Source organism: Sminthopsis crassicaudata, chromosome 2, assembly GCF_048593235.1.
Source record: "Sminthopsis crassicaudata isolate SCR6 chromosome 2, ASM4859323v1, whole genome shotgun sequence".
In the NCBI taxonomy this organism is placed as follows: Eukaryota; Metazoa; Chordata; class Mammalia; order Dasyuromorphia; family Dasyuridae; genus Sminthopsis; species Sminthopsis crassicaudata.
Window position 1 is genome coordinate 310,517 of NC_133618.1, and position 20,685 is coordinate 331,201.

At 42.8% G+C, this 20,685-nt stretch overlaps 1 protein-coding gene across 3 annotated transcripts; it reads left to right on the forward strand.

Moving 5' to 3' along the window:
• Positions 1-1,411: 1,411 nt before the first annotated feature.
• On the forward strand, positions 1,412-20,658 carry LOC141553867 (uncharacterized). Of its 3 annotated transcripts, XM_074285293.1 has the most exons (5): positions 1,412-1,886; positions 2,984-3,036; positions 6,984-7,110; positions 8,683-8,778; positions 11,832-20,658. In XM_074285293.1, exons 2-5 carry the CDS (start codon positions 3,004-3,006, stop codon positions 13,595-13,597), a joined length of 2,022 nt encoding a protein of 673 aa, XP_074141394.1. In that variant the 5' UTR covers positions 1,412-1,886; positions 2,984-3,003; the 3' UTR covers positions 13,598-20,658. The 3 variants fall into 3 exon arrangements, with proteins under 3 accessions (XP_074141394.1, XP_074141395.1, XP_074141393.1); XM_074285294.1 differs by lacking the exon at positions 2,984-3,036; XM_074285292.1 differs by lacking the exon at positions 1,412-1,886 and having other exon boundaries at positions 1,920-3,036.
• The last annotated feature ends 27 nt before the right edge of the window (positions 20,659-20,685 follow it).

Sequence of the window (20,685 nt, forward strand, 5' to 3'; positions counted from 1 at the left end):
ATAAATGAAAACATTTTGAAACATTAAAAATAATTATACAGCAGAATAATGTGGCCTATTTGTTTTGTGTTAAATAAGCACTAATGTTTGAGGAAAAAAGAATAATATGTGTGCACATAATAGAGCAAATCTCAAAATGGAGTAGCTCTGGGTCCTCTCATCTTTCCCTAAAGAGAACTAAGATACAGCTTCTCCCCCTCTTCATCCCTGACTGATTTCCCGCCAAGGGCTTCCGGGCCCAAGGGAAGATAGGATCTCTGGTTTGGGGCCTTCATGGGGGCTGGACCAAGAAGGCCTGAGGAGCTGCCCCGCCCCCCAGGGAGGGGAAAGCAGGGGCAGGAGAGCTGTGGTTACAAGAGGCTTCTGGGAGTTACCAAGAAGGAAGTGCCAGACTTGGGGAAGAAGTGCCTAGAAATTCTTCTTTAAAACATTTCTTAGCCTGGGCGTCCTGGGCTGGTCCCTGAATCTGTGTCTCCCCCTCTCTAACATGAGGAGGTCCCTTCCAGGGATCATCTGGGATCCCACAACAAGTCACTGTTTGGGATTTGGGGGCTTGAAATGCTCCTGAAAGAGACAAAGGGATCAGGTGATCCAGGAAGAGCTTATTTCCTCAAGTCAGCCAACCCTGAAGGGCCAGCTACACGCCGGGCTCGGGGCTAAGCGCCAGGAGCAAAAGGAGCGCAAGGGACGCCCCCTGCCGTGCTGGAGGCCACAGACTGCTGGGCGGACGCACCGGCACCGGCAGTGAGAGAGAACCCTCCGGGGCCCCGCGACAAGCGGGAACGACCGGGGACTCACTCACTGCTTAGGGAGGACGGGAGGGTTTGAGGAGATAGAACGTTGGGAGGGAATAGTCAGAGTGCAATAGCACAAGGGCTGCAGGAGTGAGGGGTGCTTATGGAGGAGGACGGAGGAGTTCTGATCCAGGACATTTAATTCTTCCTGGTTCTCATCCCGCACCATGTGGTTTAAGGCTGAATTTTAAGGGTCGTTTGCCTTGTAGACTTGTAGAGGGTCCAAGATCCCAGTGACTGAGGAAAATTCAGTACAATCCAGTCCTGATCTACAGTTACTGATGCTGTGCAGCCCCCGACTGTCCCAGGAGCCTTTGGCTTCCAGAGGGTCAGAGCGTGGGCTCCCCTCCTGGGCGTTAGTCTCCTGAGGCAGTTTCAGCAGGGGGGAGGGGGTCTTTCTGCCAAGGAGGAGGAGGGGCGAGTGTGGGAAGGGAGGAGGAGGAGGCTGAGGGGAGGAGGAGGAGGAAGAGGAAGAGGAGGAGGAGGAGGAGGAGGAGGAGGAGGAGGAGGAGGAGGAGGAGGAGGGCTTGGGGAAGAGGAGGAGGAGGCCCTGGGGAGGATCGGGAGGAGGCCGAGGGGAGGAGGAGCTCTCAGAGATGAGCAGCCCGGAGGGGGGTGTGGCCCGGTTGTGATTTGAGCCCTGTGGAGGACTCGGGAGGTCTGGGAGGAGTTTAGGGCCGAAGATCTTTGTGTGAAGGGGGGCAGGGCTGAGGTAGGAGAGGCGCCGGGAGGCCCAAGCCCAGCCCCTCCCTGTGATTGGAGGAAAGGGCTCCACCGCCCTGGGGGAGGGACGGGGCGGGGTTCTTGGGAAGACCCGCCCGCGCGGGGCTGCCGGAAGCAGGAAGTGACACCGCTCTCCATTCCCTGCACACAAACTGCTCTGCCTTCCTCTGAAGTTCCTGTCTGTCCCCGTCTCCCGGAGCTCGGATCTGTCCCCGTCTCCCGGAGCTCGGATCTGTCCCCGTCTCCCGGAGCTCGGATCTCTCCCCGTTTCTCGGAGCTCGGATCTGTCCCCGTCTCCCGGAGCTCGGATCTCTCCCGTTCCCCGAGATCAGCGACACTCCGAAGCCGGGCCTGTCCTTGCAGCCCCAGGTAGGTCGGAGCCTGCAGCCCCCGGGCTTCCTGGCTTCCGTGGCCGCCCTGGCCTTGGGGTCTCCGCTCCGGAACTCGCGGCTCGGGGCCTCCGGCTCCAGGAGCCCTCCTCTCCGCCGCGGCGTCTGTGCGATGAGCTCCCCCAGCCCTAAACCTTCGCTTCCGCACTTGGCCAGATTTCCCGTCGGGTCGGACATTCCCAGACTTCCTCATTTCTGCCTTCTAATGAGGCTCCGGGCCCCAGTGCTCCCAAGCCCCCGCGGTCCTCCCCTGCTCCGCGCTCCGTCAGGAGCACTTCCCTCCTCCCCATGGACGTGCTGGCCTGTGGCCTCCCGGACCCTGCTCCCCAAGCCTCCTGCTTCCTCCGCCCCTCTTCTCCCTGAGCCTTGGGGTTCAGTCCCAGACTGGATCCAGTCTCCGGGCTCTAGCTTTCCAGATCATTCCCGATCATTCCCCGGGGGCTCCATTCCTGCCCCTCCTGCACTGTGCTTTTACTGCCCAGGGTCCCACAGCCAGGGTTGAGGTACGAGGTGCCTGAGACCAGATTAGAACTCGGGTCCTCCCGAATTCAGGGCTGTGCTCCATCCACAGCGCCCCCTCGCGGCCCCTCCTGCACTGTTCTGCAGGGGGCAGTCTGGAAGCCCTGGGGGACCTCGCACTCCAGGAGTTGCTGTGGGCTCCTCCTGCTCAGAAAAGAGGGGAAAGTCCCCTCGTCCTCTGGGAGCGTTTCCCGCTCCAGCTTCACGTGACCAAGGACTGGCCCCAGCAGGGACCGAGTCAGAGACAGACACCCACAGTGGGTGGGCCCAAAGAGCGGTCCCCCAGGCCGGGAGCCCCAGGCAGTCCGCTGGGCTTCTCTGGCACAGGCAGAGGGGGGAGGGACGCTCCTGGAGCTCCTGGCCTTGCTCTGGGATTTCTGAGGGGCTTAGAATGAAAGCCCCAGGGTCCCCTGGGACCTCTGTCTGGAAGAGCTTTGGCCTTGTCACTTCTGAGGGTCCTTCCAGGGTGGGAGCAACAGGACCCCGGGATGGAGACCGGGGCCCAGAGGGAGGAAGTGGACGCAATGAGTCACTCTGGTTGCTTTGCCACCTCCACAGGGAGCCGGGAGCCAGAGGGGATGGGCCCCGGGAGCCTCGGACCTCCTCCTCGGGTGAGTGCAGTCCATCCCCAGACCCCAGCCCATCAGCAGCCACAGCCATCCTGGAGACGGGGGATGGGCTGTGGCGGGGGCAGGGCCTGATGGACGGGTCATTTCTTTACAAAAAGGGGGACACACAGCATAACAACCCTGCCGTGCCCAGCGGATTCCTTGGGCCCCTGGCATCTGGGCACCAAAGCCCGTGCACGCCCCCTGCTGGGGGTTATTTCATTACAGAGCACTGAGGAGGTGCTCCACTTGCTTCCTCAGGAATCTCCTTCCCAGGGGTCAGATCTGCTCCCTTTGGCCCCCCCCCAGCCCCCTCCCCACCCCAAGTCTCTCCTGCTCTTGGCCTCCTGTGGCCACGCTGCCCTGAAGCTCCTGAAGCACAGTTTCTCATGGTTTTATCTAAATAATTTATCTCCAGGGGTCAGCAACGTGTGCTCAATATGCCTCAGTGTTCCTCTGTGTGTATATGTGCATGTACACACACACACACACACACACACACACACTCTCTCACACTCTCACACTCACTCACACAGTTACATAAACTCAGAGAAATACATACTCACAGTCACACATACATTTATAACACCCATGATCCGCTGTCTCACTTTTTCACACATTCATGCAAGGCCCGGTCCTTCTGAATTATGAAAAGATCCACTTGCTGATGTCCTAAAACCTTTCTCCTTCCTGCACCAGAGTACAGGCAACAACGTGGTTCCTCCTTATTCCTCAGCAATCTGTGTTGGTCTTTGTGGTAAGCCGAGGTCACTGCCGCGCCCATACATTTATGGCCCTTACTTATCCATGTCTTCCCCATCCATCACACACATACACAGGGACACAACTGCAGTACACATGCGTATGTACACAGGAACTCTGATCAATGCCTCCAGTTCCTTTACCCCCAGAGCAAGACACATTTGTGTACATCCTTTGTCTTTGTTTTGCTCCGGACTGATCCCTCCCTTCATCTCTCCTCCCCATAACTCCCTCCCCTTTTTCTTCTCCCCTCTTTTCATTGGGGAGTACATCACACTTCTCCATTTATCCTTCCTTCCTTTGACCAGATGACGGAGGTTCGGATTTCCCCACTCCTTTGTTTGTGGAGATTTCTACCTGCAGACCCTCCTTGCCACAAATAACATTTGCTCTCCCTCCTTTCTCTCCACCCACTTCCCCTCTTTCTGGTTTCTCCTTAAGGTCATCAAGATATGACAAAATCACTTCCAGCTTTCCTTTACTTTGATTCTTTCTGTGAGCCCAAAGAGGGGTTTAAGTGGACTCCTATCATGATTCACCGTGATTGCCTATAACTGGTTTGTCCTTTTATTTTGAGTCCCTGAGGCTAGTTCATTCTGGATTGCTTTTTGTATTTCTTTTCACTTGTGTTTGAACTTCTAAAGTTTTTTTTATTTTTCATCTATGCTCTTTTCCTCAGGAATGTCTGGGAGAATTTCCATTAAAGGTCCTTTCCCCTAATAGCATGGTTTTGTTCATAATTTACTTTTGGCCATAAGATCGTGTCCTTTGCCTGCTGTTATTTTAGTCTAAGTTCTCTGCTGCATAAGGAAAGCTGCTGCTAACCTTGGGTCCAGTGCTAATGGTGGCTCCTTGGTACTTGATTGTGTTGGACATTCTTTCTGGAGGCTTGCAGGATATTTCTCTATGACTTGGCAGCTCTGCATTTTGGTGATGATTTCCTAGGAGGAAGTTGAGGTGATTCGAGGAAGATGCAGAGAGAAATCTGAGAATTTTTCTCTTGGCCATCAGGAGCTCTATTCACACAAGAGCACACAAGCTAGTCATGGGAGAGGTTCCCAGGGCTACCAAAGGGAGCTGCCCTTATCAGGAAATTTTGATACTTGGCCAAGGCTCTTGGAGCTGGAATACGATCAAGGACCTGGTCTTCTGTGACCTCTAAGATCGTTGCTCTATGGACTTTACCTGGGAAAGGAACGTGCTTTTAACTGCAAGGTTATGACAAGAACAGCTGAAAGCACATTTCTGAAAAAACTTCAGGCCTGTCTCACCAAAGTGCCCTGTGGATATTTCCTCTCCTTAGGATATAGGTGGGGACTTTAACAATTTCTTCAAGTCTTGTGAGCTGTTTTTTTCAGGGGATTCTGCTAGGACAGTGATACTTAAGTTTTCCTTGCTCCCTTCTCTGACTCTTTTACTTTGAGATGTCTTACATTTTCTTCCTTATGTTAAAGTCTCTTGAATTTGGTTCAGTATTTGTCATTGTCATTCAGTCTTTGTCTTGGGGGCTTCCAATTGGTCTATAAGTTTTTAGAGAGTTTGTTGTATGGGCAACGTTTTATGAACTTGATTCTTTTTTTCACAAAACTTATTTCTTTTCCATTTAGTTTCCCCTCAAGGACTCTTATTCCATGTTTTTACATTTTTTCCGTTTTTTTTTTATTTTCCAAAACTTATAAAACTTATTTTAAAAGTGAACCTTTTTTTCGTTTAGAAGATGGTGTATTCATCTAGTTTTTACAAGCAAGCTGGTGATAGTTCCTATATCATAACCACGTCTAGCTCTAGCTGTCATTCTTCCAAGAACTCTGGCCCGGTTAGGCCTGCACTTCTGATTAAATGTCTGCCCCAGAGGGTTGTACTTTGTCCAAAGCATTCTCTTTATCTGTTGAATTCACTGTGATTTCAGATGTTTTGGTTTAGAATGTGATTATGCGCATTTTTCCCCTAATGTTGAAATGTCTTTCCTTCCCTGGTAGAAATCCCACTTGATCATAGTGAATGTTCCTTGGATAATTTACCATGGTCGTTGTGACTGGACTGTGTTTAAAATCGAGGAGACGATAATCCTTCTTTGACTTGTAATTTCCTTCCTCTGTTTGGATTTACCTTGGCTCAATGTGCCGCAGAGTCAGCTGGAAGGGCGGGCCCAGGAGGTGCAAAGGGGCGGGGCCTCTGAGGCAGGAGGTCTTGTCTGCAGGAGTTAAGGCCTGCTATAGGTTCTTTGAGAGGGCGAGGGGCGTGTCCTCTTGCAAGATCTCCTCCTGGGACCAGCCCTAATTCCAGAAGCCTCTGGTCTGAGCCACGCCTTGGCAGTTGTGAGAGGGCGGGGCCTGGCCCTCCTGGAGGAGGCAGCTGCAGCAGACAGAGCAGAGCTCCTCCTCTGCTGCCCCCACTGAGAGGATGCCTGAACAAAGCCAGAATGCTCCCCTGGTGGCTCTGTGTCCGTGGGGTCCCGGTGGGAGCCCAAAGACTGGGAAGTTTGGCCTAGCTGGGCCCCAAGGGGGCGCTACCGGGTTAGAGCAGCACAAAGGAGATGCTACTGGCTTAAAGCGCCCCAAGGGGGCGCCGCTGGGTCCGAGCGGCCCACAGCGGGGGAGGGGAGTGGCGCCCCCACAGGGACTTCCTCGGTATCACTGCCTGCTTCACTTGCTGCCTCCTGCTCTGAGGCTGTGTCAGCCATGTTGGTACTTGCCTGGAAGCAGAGTCAGTTCTCCTTGTTTCCTTCTCTGCTTTCTGAATCATTTGTGCCAGACTTGCCTGGGAATGTCCAAAGTCTCCACAAGGGGGCGCGGAGGGAGCAGACAGGAGGGAGGGGGTGGGGGAGGAGGAGGCGGCCTCCCCCCTGTTCACTTTCTCCTCCCTTGTCTGTCTCTTTCCTTCCTCTTTACTCACCTGGTCCCGCCTCCTCCCGCTCCTTCACATCCTTGTCGTTAAAGGGACATGCCTGGGGCCTAGGATGCCATCCCGTTGTGTTCCACAATAAGTCACTTATTTCAGCTGATCCCGAATTCTCTCAGTCTCTTAATGACCACAGTCTCAAGAGCTGACCCTGACTCTCACAGAGCCTGTGACCTTTGGGCAAATCCCTGCTCTGAGTTTCAGTTTTCTCCAGCAAATTGGAGCAGTTTGGATTCTACTTCAGAAGGCTCTTTCTGCTCCTCATCTTGTTCCTTTTCATGGTTTAGGAGATGGTGACCTTCAAGGATGTGGCTGTGGAGTTCACTAAGGAGGAGTGGGAGCTCTTGGACCCCTCCCAGAAGGAGCTGTACAAGGAGGTCATGGTGGAGAACGCCAAGAACCTGCTCTCCCTGGGTAAGGGCACTTCCCCTGATGACGGCAGGTCTGCACTCAAAGGGAAAATCTCCATTCCCCAGGGTGCGAGATTGGGGGATGGGGAAAGAGAAGAGCAAGTGCTGGTCTTTGCCTTGCATGATAGGACCTGGGGATGTCCTTTGTTGTTCCTGAAACTCTCTCTTACCCATTCCAGATCAAAGATTAAATCAGGGGAAGCATCTGAAACATGGAACTAATCTTAGAGGTTAGCCTCTACCTGGACACAAATTGTGTCTGCCAAAGCTCTGAAAATTTCTCACACAGCGTTTCCTTTCAACTCATTCCTTTGGGGGATGGGTCTAGTATTTGGAATATTCTTCTTTTTTACAAGCATCAATTTGTAGCTCAAAGCAACTGTTGGCCCTAGAGTATGGGAAGTTTCTAGTTAACCTGCCTTAGTATTGCCTTCAAATTCCAGCAAAAGCGATGAGACTCAGACAGCTAGGTGGGCATTTCTAAGTGGTGGGAAAGGAATGGAAGGGGGGAAAAGCATATTTTTTTTTTACTACCTATTTGCCCGGTGCTGTGCCATATGCGTTCGTTACAATACAGTAACATTAATCATGAACAACTTCCAGCAAATAAGTTATTTTGACTATTTCTAAGTACCTAAATTAATGATAAAGGACAAATCAAGAAAGATGCCTTTTGCATCCAGAGAAAAACTTGATAAACAGAAATAAGGTTATCATAACTTTACATAAGTATATGTGCATGTGTGTGTGTGTGTGTGTGCATATATATATTTACATGTCTGTGTATTAATTATGTGTGTATAAAAATATCTGTGTAATGGCAGCCATGCCTATGTTGGGGACAGGCAAAGTGAAGGGAAAGAATTTTCATGACAATTTTCTTGTCTATTTGACAGTAATAGAAAGGTGTACATTATGGATTTACAGTTTCATGTGCACTCATCTTTTTAATGTATGGAAATGTTTGTTTATAAATTAAAAGTAAAACATAATATTTTGTCACTTTATTCTCATCTTTAGTTTCAAAGTTAGGGTAATATTGTTATCTCCATTTGAGAATTGAGGAAACTGAGAAAAACAGAGTTTAATTGATTTTCCTAATCCAAGGCTCACTTCAAACTCAGGTACACTTGACTTTATGCCCAGTATTCTCCACTGAATAACCGGCTCTCTTTAAGTTATAGAAAATGGAAACCATGGAATGAGTCTATCATTCTGTAAAGAAAGGTGTGCTAAGCTCAAGGTCCCCCTTGATCAGGCCTGAGTCTGCTCCTACCCAGTAACTCTTTTTACTCAGGTTTGGGATCAGAAGTTTCTGCCAGAAGGGAGCCTCACAGGACAGGAGGTGGGAGGAAGGCCTTTGGCTCTGTATGGGGAGGAAGCTGTACAAATAGAGGGCACATCCTGCTTTAGGTGACTTGCTCTACAAGCCCCAATGGGTGAGAATGGACGGATATGTCTGAACATCAGGGGCTGAATTTCAGCATGGAGCAGCTCTGGACCCTCATTGTTTCCCTAAGGAGAACTCAGTGGCCAACTTCTCTCCATTTTCTTTCTAACTGCTTTCCATGTCCAGGGCTTCCAGTTCTCAGAGAAGAGGTGACCTCTTATTTTGAGCAAAGGGAAGCACTGTGGATGCTGGACCAAGAAAGCCTCAGGAGCTGCTCTCCAGGTGAGTCAGGTGAAAGCAGGTCTCTGAGAGCTGTGGTTACAAAAATCTTCTGGGAGTTACACTGAAGTAAATGCTCAGTTTTGGTGAGAAAGGCCAGACTTAGAATTCTGTAATGGATATTTCTTGGCAGCAGTGACCAGGGCTCCTCAGTGAACCTCGGTTTCCCATCTACAGAATGAGTGGGTCACACTCCATGGCCCTGTTGAGCCCTTCCAGTGCTCATCTATAATCTTATAAGAAGCCACTGTTAGGGATTTGGGGCAATGGAACTCTCCTGAAAGTGCCCCAGGCGATTAGGTTTGGGACTTGAGCCATTCTTAGAACTTCTGGCCAGTAAACAATTAAGGGCCTGCTACAGGGCAGCCCTGGGCTAAACACCAGGAACACAGAGAGATGTGAGGGACATGCCCTGCTCTCCTGGAGGTCACAGAGTGGTGGGACAGACAATACACTAGAGACTGTGGAGAGACCCACTGTGTACCAGATGAGCTGAATAATTTAGTGCTTCACTGCATCATTAATTGGTGAAGATCATAATGGTTTAAGAAGGAGAGCAGGACTGGGGAAGAAAGAGCCAAAGTGAAAGAAAATAGCTAGCATTTCTACAGCCCTGCTTACCATGCTCTGCATTGTCTTATTTTATCCTCATGAGAATCCAAGGACTTAACCGATATTATTATGCCCATTTCACAGATAAAAAAACTGAATCCAACAGAGGTCCCATAACTTGACCAGCAAATTTCTGAAGTGGGATTAAAACCCTGTGTTTCCTGATTCAAGGCCCTGTCCATTTTCTATCCACTGTAACTGTATTTTGATTTTGAAACAGATATGATGAACATAGTCATATGTGTATGAGGTAGAAAATGGAGAATTGCACAAGCTTCTGTTGAGACATGGAAATTTATTTTTTAATCTCTAGCCAATCAAAAGCAATTGATAATTATTGTTTAAAAGATTAATGTTTATATTGGCTCTTGACAAGTATTGCACTAAATGACAAATGTACTCAAGGGTCAATTTCAAATATTGTTTTAAGTTGCTTTTCTATAATAATTTAAATACTCACAACCTTTGAAAGGATAGTAACTGAATCCCTACTAAATGACCAATCCATATCCCCAACCAATTCCTTTGAGAAACTGCCAGATAGAAGAATAACATATTCAGAGGAAACATTCAAATTAGAAAATAAGCTTACACATGTCAATGAGTGGCACTTTAAGGTCTGATTTTCTGGAAAGCTTGTGGCCTTCCATGATGATTTCATAATGGCCTCTCCTGTCCCTGCCTCCTGACCTGGTTTTCAAGTAGCCTGCCAGCACTGCTGCAGGAATGCAGACCCAAGTCACATCTTACTCAGGCAATTAGAGATGAGGTTGCTAGGTAACCCAGGAAGGAGAGACCGACACTGGTCCAGGGAGAGACAGCCCCATGGGTCTTTGCCCTCCTCTGGCCATTTGTATATGAATGTTCAACCTTCCTGGAATGCTGGGAATACTTTGGTGTCATTTTGAGAAACCAAAAGTTAGAAGCATTTAGAAGTAGCCAGAGTTTGATGGGATCACTGCACAATCCTCCTCTGCAGTGTGTTGGTGATTCTGAGAGCTTGAAATTACTGAAAGACAACTGTTAAGGTGGAAATGTGCACATCTGTCTCAGAGGCCAGCTACCTGTGTAACCAACTCAGGCATTTATTTACCACTGAAGGTGCCACTGAGACATTTTTGGGTCAGATCCCTTGAATCATTATATCAATCCTTCAAGGGGTTTGTGAGCTTCTGAAAGGGAAAGGATTGCCATAGTGGAACTCCCTTCCATATCACAGGATGAGGAACTCACTTTTCTATATGAAATACATTTTCAGATGTGGATATTTTCATATGTTTTTTAAAAATTTCATGTGTTATGCTAAGCAAGGGGCACCTAATTATAATTTTTTTTCTTCTAAGGCAATTGGGGTTAATCTGTATTGGATTACTTGCCATCTAGGGGAAGGGGGTCTAGGGAAAGGAGGAAATCCAATGGATAACAGAGGATGGGGTGAATGTGAGCCGGGTGCTCAACACCACACAGCCAGAAAGTGTTAAGTGTCTGAGAGCAGATTTGACCTCATGTCCTCCTGACTTTAGGACTGGTGCTATATCCACTGCACCACCTAGCTGCCCTATAATAATTGTTTTTTTAAAAAATAAGTATTAGCTATATCAAAAAAAAGTAATGTGTCAGAACAAACTCACTTTTGATATGTTATTCAGGTATGTTACAAATTGTATTGTTACAAATAGTAAGTGGATTAGCCTTCTACATATGACCTCAGATAATGTAATAGAAAAAAATAAAATTCAAAGTGATTATCATTGAAATTTGTTATGGTTATAGGTAGGATGGAGCATAAAATAACTTGAGTATTTAGTATATATGCACTATATGACATATCTATGGAAAAAGCATTGAAAGTACAAATAATGAAAGACAAATGGAAAAATTGTGGAGATCCTTTGTCACATACTATAGGCAGAGCAATCACAGGATGTAAATGTTAGTCCAAGCTGCTCGGATTGAGGTCAGATCACTCAGCCATTCTGACCCGAGTTGTGCACCTAATCAGAATGAAGGCACTTTCAGAATTATCACAGGTTTATTGTGAGGCTCCACTGTAAATGTGCGTGAAGCTCCTTAAAAAATAAATTATGTTTCGAATGTAAACTAATGAGATTTAAAGTGATTGCTTCTACCCATTTAGAATTTTTCTCTTTGCCTAGGAAGAGAAACAACTGAGTTTGTCTTCTGCTAATGGAGGGAAGGGGATATAAATAAATAAACATATATTATTTATATATATATATATATATATATATATATATATATATATATATATATATATATATATATATATATGTATGTATATATATGCATATATATATGTATATATATATATATATATATATGTATGTATGTATATATATATATGCATATATATATGTATATATATACATCATGTTTATATTTCTTTAATTGTTTGTTGTTTTCTTTCTTTCTTTCTTTTTTAGAAGCAGAAATCAGACTTGGAATGAAGGGAACTCCTACAGAGCTAAGCCATTCTGGGTTTGAAACTCACAGGCAAAGACTCATGGGTGATGGTCCCTGTGACTTTACTTGGAGAGAAATCAGTGAATCACATGAGAGAAGCCAGATTGGAGAGAGACATTATGAAGAAAACCAATGTAGAAAAAGTTTTATAAAAAAAGAAACTCGCATACATCAGAGAATTCACACTGGAAAGAAGCCTTACGAATGTAACCAATGTGGGAAATCTTTTATAAAAAGAGGAATTCTTACTACACACCAGAGAATCCACACAGGAGAAAAACCTTATGAATGTAATCAATGTGGGAAGGCTTTCAGACATAAGAACAGTCTTACTGACCATCAGAGAATCCACACTGGAGAGAAACCTTATGAATGTAACCAATGTGGAAAGGCTTTTACAAATAGAGGATTTCTTAGTTTACATCAGACAACCCACACTGCAGAGAAACCTTATGAATGTAACCAATGTGGAAAGGCTTTTAGACAAAATGGAGCTCTTATTAGACATCAAAAAATCCACACTGGAGAGAAACCTTATGAATGTAAACAATGTGGAAAGGCTTTTAGACAAAAGGTATCTCTTACTGGACATCAAAGAACCCACACTGGAGAGAAGCCTTATGAATGTAATCAATGTGGGAAGACTTTTAGAGACAAGGGAGCTCTTACTGATCATCAGAGAATCCACACTGGAGAGACACCGTATGAATGTAATCAATGTGGAAAGGCTTTTAGACAAAAGGGAGCTCTTACTGTACATCAGAGAACCCACACTGGAGAGAAACCTTATGAATGTAACCATTGTGGAAAGACTTTTAGGAAAAGGGGAGTTCTTACTGTACATCAGAGAACCCACACTGGAGAGAAACCTTATGAATGTAATCAATGTGGAAAAGCGTTTACAAATAGAGGATTTCTTACTTTACATCAGAGAACCCACACTGGAGAAAAACCTTTTGAATGTAACCAGTGTGGAAAGGCTTTTATATATAAGCAACGTCTTATTGATCATCAGAGAATCCACACTGGAGAGAAACCTTATGAATGTAATCAATGTGGAAAGACTTTTAGAGAAAAGGGAACTCTTATTGGTCATCAAAGAATCCATACTGGAGAGAAACCTTATGAATGTAACCAATGTGGAAAGGCTTTTAGAGAAAAGGGAACTCTTATTGGTCATCAAAGAATCCACACTGGAGAGAAACCTTATGAGTGTGAACAGTGTGGAAAGACTTTTAGAAAAAAGGGAGCTCTTACTGGACATCAAAAAATCCATACTGGAGAGAAACCTTATGCGTGTGAACAGTGTGGAAAGACTTTTAGAAAAAAGGGAGCTCTTATTGGACATCAGAGAATTCACACTGGAGAGAAACCTTATGAATGTAAGCAGTGTGGAAAGACTTTTAGAGAAAATGGAACTCTTATTGGACATCAGAGAACCCACACTGGAGAAAAACCTTATGAATGTAAGCAGTGTGGAAAGACTTTTAGAAAAAATGGAGCTCTTATTGGACATCAGAAAATCCACACTGGAGAGAAACCTTATGAATGTAAAGAGTGTGGAAAGCATTTTAGACATAAGCAAAGTCTTACTAATCATCAGAAAACCCACACTGAAGAGAAACCTAATGAGTGTAACCAGTGTGGAAAGACTTTTAGAAAAAAGGGTGCTCTTACTAGACATCAGAGATTCCACAGTGGAGTGACACCTTATGAATTTAAATAATGTGGAAAAGCTTTTACAAACAGAAGAACTTTTAATACACATCAGAGAGTCCACACTGGAGAGAAATGGTAAGAATGTAATCTGTGTAAAAAGGTATTTAGAAGTGAGCTCGTACCGGACATCAGACAATCCACCCTGGCAAGAAACCTTATGAATATAAGTAATGTGGGAAGTGTTTTTTTAAAAAGGGAAGTTTTTGAGTGAATTCCCAACAGTTAGAGAATGGCTAAATAAGTTATTGTAGATGAACATTATGGAATATTATTTTTCTATAAGAAATAATCAGCAGGACAATTTCAGAGAGGCCTAGAAAGACTTACATGAAACTCTTGCTAAGTGAAATTGGGTTATTTGCATGGGTATCACATTGCTAGAGGAGGGGATGGGGTGGGAGCAAGGGAGGGAAAAAATTTGACAAGTTTTGCAAGGGTGAATGTTGAAAATTATCCATGCCTGTTTTGAAAATAAAACACTTTAAAAAAAAATTTTTTAATTAAATTTTTATTCGACATCAGAAAATCCACTTGAGGGAAATCTTATGAATGTAAATTGTGGAAAGACTTTTAGAGAAAGTAGAGTTCTCACTGGACATAAGAGAATGCAAACTGAGGAGAGGTTTTATGAATGTAATTAGTGTAAAAAAAAAACTCTTTTAAACAAGAGAGTTCTTGCCAAGGCAAATTATATGAACACAATTGCAGAACACTTTTCCACACAAATAAAATCAGATCTAATCAATTGAAAATATATCAAGTGCTCATTGGTAGGCCAAGCAAATATTTAAAAAATCTACCTAAATCTATTTTAGTGCCATACCAATCAAACTCCTTAGAAGTTATTTTAGAGATCTAGAAAAAAAAAAAATAGTAAGGTTCATCTGGAATTACAAAAGGTGAAGAACTTCAAGGTAATTAATGAAAAAATTCAAATGGTGGCCTAGCTGTGTCCGACCTAAAACTATTATAAAGCAGTGATCATCAAAACAATTTGATGCTGGCTAAGAAATAGAGTAATTGAACAGTGGAATAGGGTTTGTTCACAGGACAAAATAGGTAAATGGCTATAGTAATATAGTCTTTGGCAAACCCAAAGACCCCAGCTTTTGGGATAAGAACTCACTATTTGACAATAACTGCTTAGAAAATTTGAAACTAGGCATTGATCCACATCTAACATCGTATACCAAGATAAGTTCAAAATGAGTTCAAGATGTAGATATAAAAAGTAATATTATAAGCAAATCAGAAGAACACAAGATAGTTTACCTCTCAGATCTGTGGAGAAAGAAGGAATTTGTGACCAAAGAACTAGAGAACATCGAAGACAAAATAAAAAATTTTGATCATATTAATTTAAAAAGTTTTTGTACAAACAAAATTAATGCAGACAAGATTAGAAGGAAAGCAGTAAACTAGGAAAACATTTTATATTCAAGGGCTCTGATAAAGGCTTCATTTCTAAAATATATATAATTGACTCAAATTTATAAAAATTCAAGCCTTTCTCCAGTTGATAAATGATGAAAGGATAAATTATTTTCAGATGAAGAAATGGAAACCATTTCTAGTCATATGAAAGGCTCTCTAAATCACTATTAATGAGAGAAATGCAAATTAAGATAAGTCTGCAGTACCACTATACACTTCTCATATTGGCTAAAATGACAGAGAAAGATAAGGACAAATGTTATAGGGGATGTGGGAAACTAATGTATTGTTGGTGGAGTTGTGAAATGATCCAACCATTCTGGCAAACAGTTTGAAACTTTGCCCAAAGGGCTATCAAACTGTTCATAATCTTTAATCCAGCAGTGTTTCTATTAGGCCTATATCCCAGAGAGACCTTAAAGGAGAGAAAGGGATCCAAAAGTGCAAAAATATTTATGGCAGCCCTTTTTGTAAGGACAAGAAACTGGAAACTGAGTGGATGCCCATGAGTTGGAGAATAACTAAGTTATGGTGTATGAATGTTATGGAATATTATTGTTCTGTAAGACACAATCATCATGGAAAGACATGAACTGATGCTGAGTGAAATGAGCAGAAGTAAGAGATCATTGTATGCAACAATGTGTACAACAGCAAGATTATATAGTGATTAAATCTGATGGGCATGGCTCTTCTCAACAGTGAGATGAATCACGCTAGTCCCAATGGTCTTATGGTCTATCTACACCCAGAGAAGTCTGTGGGAACTGAGTGTGAATCACAACATAGTATTTTCACCTTTTTTGGTTGTTTGCTTGCGTTTTATTTTCTTTCTCATTTATTTTCCTTTCTGATCTGATTTTTCTTGTACAGCAAGATAATTGTATAAATGCGGATACCGATAATGGATTTACATATATTTTTTACCATGTATTGGACTACTTGCCATGTATGGGAGGCATTGGAGAAAGGTAGGGAAATTAAAACACAAGGTTTTGCAAGGGTCACTGGTGACAAATTATTCTTGTATATGTTTTGAAAATAAAAAGCTTTAATCAAAAAAAAAAAAAAAACTAAAAAAATATATATTTTACTAAAAGGGAAACCAAAATCACAGAATAAAGGCAGTGGCTCATCTTAGATCTTCCAAATTTTCCACCAAAAAACTTAAAAAGCACCCCTCAGAAAAATTCTGGAATAGTAGAACCGACAGAGTATGAAATAAAACCATTTTCCAGGCTAAGACAACTTGATGTACTAAAAAATCTATTTCACTGGTATGATAATTTAGTGCAGTCCAACACAGGCCCCTTCCAGGCAAGCGAGCATCGGCTTGGTGGGGGAGACTTAATCTGCAGAAGTGATTTTTGGAGCTCTCAGCCCTCAAATAGTAAGGAGATCAGATCAGGAGATTATGGGAAAACATTTACTGGCATTGGGGCCAAAACACTGTCGTAGTAATTCATTCCCCCTGAGAGGATCTGGATTTCAAGTCCTAGTCAATCCCAGGATGAGCAATAGCACACTGGAGCTCATAGCTGCAAGTGAGCAGGGATGCCAGTTAATTCAGGGGAAGAAAATAATATTTGTTCTTGTGGTTGTTCACAGATAAGAGCAAAGAGTTAGAAGAATAGTTCACGCCTCTTGGATGATGTCATCTTGGAAGCGTTGAAAAATCACAGCTCCCCAGAAGGAGTTCAGAAAACAGCAGCACAAAAATTCAGAATCTTGGGACACTATCTTCTCCATCCCAAGAACAAAATCTAACTTTCACATAAAACTTAAAGTCAAATAGATTAGAGAAATGAGCAAACAAAATTCTACTAGAGAGACAAAAATACCCCATCCTATGATAGATTCACTAAGAATGAAGCAGAAAGAAAGTGAGGAGGTTGATAGCTTGTGTGCTTAGGGTTTCACAAAATTTGACAAAGGAATCTAAAAGATTAAAGTTAATGTGACATGAGATAAAGAAGCCTGTCATCCATTTGCTAAAATAATTGAGACAGGAGACAAAGATGAGGAGCAAGGGAGAAAGGTTTCACAGGGAAAACATTTCAGATATAGAAATGGCCAGGAAGTAGCTATGGGAAGTAAGGAATGTTCTCAATTTTTATCTATCAATGAGAAAAGTGACAATATCTATGATAAATTTGCAAAGCACTATTAGGGAATAATGACAAAGAAATCTAATTTCAAGACTAGGTATCATTTTGAGTAGGGGAAAAATTTTTAAAGAATAAATGTTCCAATTTGACAATAGCCAGCTGGGTTTTTGATTGAACCTCAAAATTTTAACAATATTTTGTGATTCTCCAATGTCAGAATGTAAGCCACTAGGCAAAGAAGAAGATATTAGTACTTCTGACATTTTTCTGATTTTTTTTTCTGACCACCTATTGCTTTATAGTTACACAGAAAAAGATTCAAACCACTGCATTTTTTTCTAGGCTTTGTTTACAATGTAATTATTAATATGGAAATGTGTTTATATTTACTTATCAAGTAATAAATCATAAAACAATAAAAGTGATTTAAAGTAAATGGGTCTCAGTACATTTAGGTTAGGCTTAGGGTCTCTCCTAAATCCTTTAAAGATCCTATGATTCTAAGAGGCTAAATGAATTATCTTCTTTATGTTTAACTATTCTCATCCAATTCTAGAATATCTGTTTTCATACCAGCCAAAATGATGTCATTCCTGGAAATGTAATCTCTAGTTATTTTTGTACAATTAGAAGAAACTTGCTCTCTATCAGTTATTTCTGCAAGATCTGGGTGGAAAATATCAATATTTTCAAGATACAAAGAGGGGCTCTCATCAAATCACATTTCAGACTTTAAAACAATCATTTTGTCCCTGTCCCCATAATGCTTTTCATCCTCTAAGCATTTATATTATTTTTTCCCATATAACTTCTGTTTGTTGTTTTATTCTCAAAATGGGGAGGGATCCTCCAAGTCCTTATTTTCAAGGGGAAGCCCTTGGTTCCTTTTTATTATTAAGTTCATGCTTTCCTAATAAACTACTGATACTCAGAGTTTTGTACCTCAGTTGAGGTTTTTTTACTCATAACAATTAGGCCTGGTGATCTTCTAAAGGAAGGCTTGATGTTACAAAGTCTATGCTTGGAAGCCATTGCCATCCAATTACACCTGATGGTCTTCAGGTCATCATGACAGTTTTGCCTTATGTGTTATTTCTGTGGTGACAAAGACACTAGAGTAGTTTCCAGTTTCGTTCTCAGCTCATTTTATACATGGGAAAAGTGAGGCAACAGGTTGGAGTAACATTCACAGGCTGATACACCTGATAAGTATCTGAGGCAGGATTGAAACACATGAAGTTGAGTCTTACTGATTCCCAAACCAGAGCTCTGGGCAATATGGGCAACAGTCCTTGGTCTCACCTTAAAGGAGGCTGTAAGCTTGGAGAATATTTGTCGTTGAGTAATTCAGTCTTGTCCAACTCTTTTAATACAGTTATGTCATCCTGCCAATTTCCAGGTGATCCTATCAAGGAAGGAGCCCCTTTTTGAATCAAGGCCAGGGCCTGCTGAAACTAAAGGTGGTTGAAAGGTATAACTTCCATACAAACTACTCCAAACTCATTTTTATAATTATTAGCATCAGTGGTCACAATCTATCAGATAAAAATAATTTCTATGCTAGAAATAAACTTCTAAACACAACTACCACCTTGAATACTAAGAAGTCTTTCCAATAATTAGACAACTTTTTATCATCCTTGTCCCCAAGGTTAATAATATTTTATGAGCTTTTCCAAAGAGATGGCCCTAAGGGTCCTGTTAATTCAGGTCTTTCCACATAGGGAGAATTGTTTCCAAACCTTAACATATTGTATGTTTTAAAACAAAGCATGTTCAAATATTGTTGTGGCTAACCACACTCTTGAGTAGCTTAATTCATCATTTGGCATCTAGATCCAAAGAATAGAAGAAATTATAAAATACATCATCAGAAAAACAACTGACTTGAGAAATAAGTCTAGGAGAAGTAATCTAAGAATTATTGGACTGTGTGGGGGAAAAAAATGATGAAAGAGCCTAGACAGCATCTTTCAAGAAATCATCAAGGAAAACTGTCCTGATGTCCTAGAACCAGAGGATAAAACAGCCGTTGAAAGAATCTGCAGATCATCTCCTGAAATATACTCCAAAATGGAAATGCCAAGGAATATTGTAGCTAAAATCTGCAATTATCAGATCAAGGAGAAAAAAAAAATTCAAATAGCAAGGGGCCACATGAGAATTACCCAGGACCTAGCAGCTTCCACTTTAAAGGATTAAAGGGGTTGAGATATGATATTCCAAAAGGGAAAGAAAATTGGACTGCAGCCAAAAATCAACTGTCCAACAAAATTAAACATTATCTTTCAAGGAAAAAGGTGGATATTCAATGAAATACGGGGGGTTTCATTTATTTTTGATGAATAAACCAGAACTGAACAGAAAATTTGCTCTTCAAATACAGAACACCAAAAAGAAGCATAAAAATGTTAAAAGGGAAGGAAAAAATTGGTTTCTTAAAGGTTATTATAGAGAGCCAGAACTCTGGAAAAGTATATTTGAAACAAGGATACTTACAACAGGGTGTTTACTCTGTGATTGATAAGATAATTGTTCTCTAGTTTACATATACTTAGTATGGTGATGTAATGATTCTACAATTGACACATGCTCAGTGTGCTGTAGTGATGTAATTGTACTAAGATATTTAAGGGCTTAGAGGACTGGAGACAGGGGAGAAAGTGAGAGAGTGTGAGAAGGAGTGTGTGTGAGCTTGAGCACAGACTCCAGACTTGAGACTCAAGAGTAAAGATTCCAGACTCTATCCCTGAACATCCTCATGGTCCCTCTCCCGCTAAGACCAAGGCTCGTCCAGAGATCCTCCAGAAAGCTAGTCCAGACATTACACTTTCCATGCAGTGAAACAATCCCTCTGTCATCGCACCTGGGATCCCTTCAATATGATGCCCTCTTCTTTTGAGGGCCTGCCTTTCAGGTAGACTTAAAAGATACCTTTGAAGTCTGTCAGTCTGGCTTAAAAGAAACAGTCAAAGAAAGAGAGAGGCAGACAGAGAAACAGAAACACCAAGAGATTAAAAAAGAGTGATAAAGAGAAAAAGAAACAGATAGTCAGAGAGACAGAGAAATATATAGAAATAGAGAAAGGAAAAGCCAGAGAGTGAAAGAAAGAGTAAAAAAGAGAAAGAAAAAGAGTGATTCAGAGTGACTGAGAGAGCAAGCCAGAGAGAATCAGAGAAAGAGAAAAGCAGAGGAAGAAAATGTCAAAGAGAGAGAGAGGAAGAGAGAGAGAGAGCCAGCACAAGCAAGGCAAAGTGAGCCAGATATTGAAAAAGAATAGGAAAGACAGAAACAAAAAGAATCAGAGAGACAGAGACGGAAAGAGAGAGATAGAGAGAGGAAGTGCCAAATGTATATAGAGAGAGAAGCAGAGAGAATGAGTCAACATAAGCCAGAGAGAGGAGAGTGTGAATATGCCAGAAGGAGAAATAAGGAGAGAGAGAAGTAAGGAAGGAGGGAAGAGGAGGGGAAAAGAGAGAGAGACAGAAAAACAGACAGACAGAAACACAGGGAGAGGAGAAGCCAGAGAATGAGAGAGAGGGAGTAAGAAAGA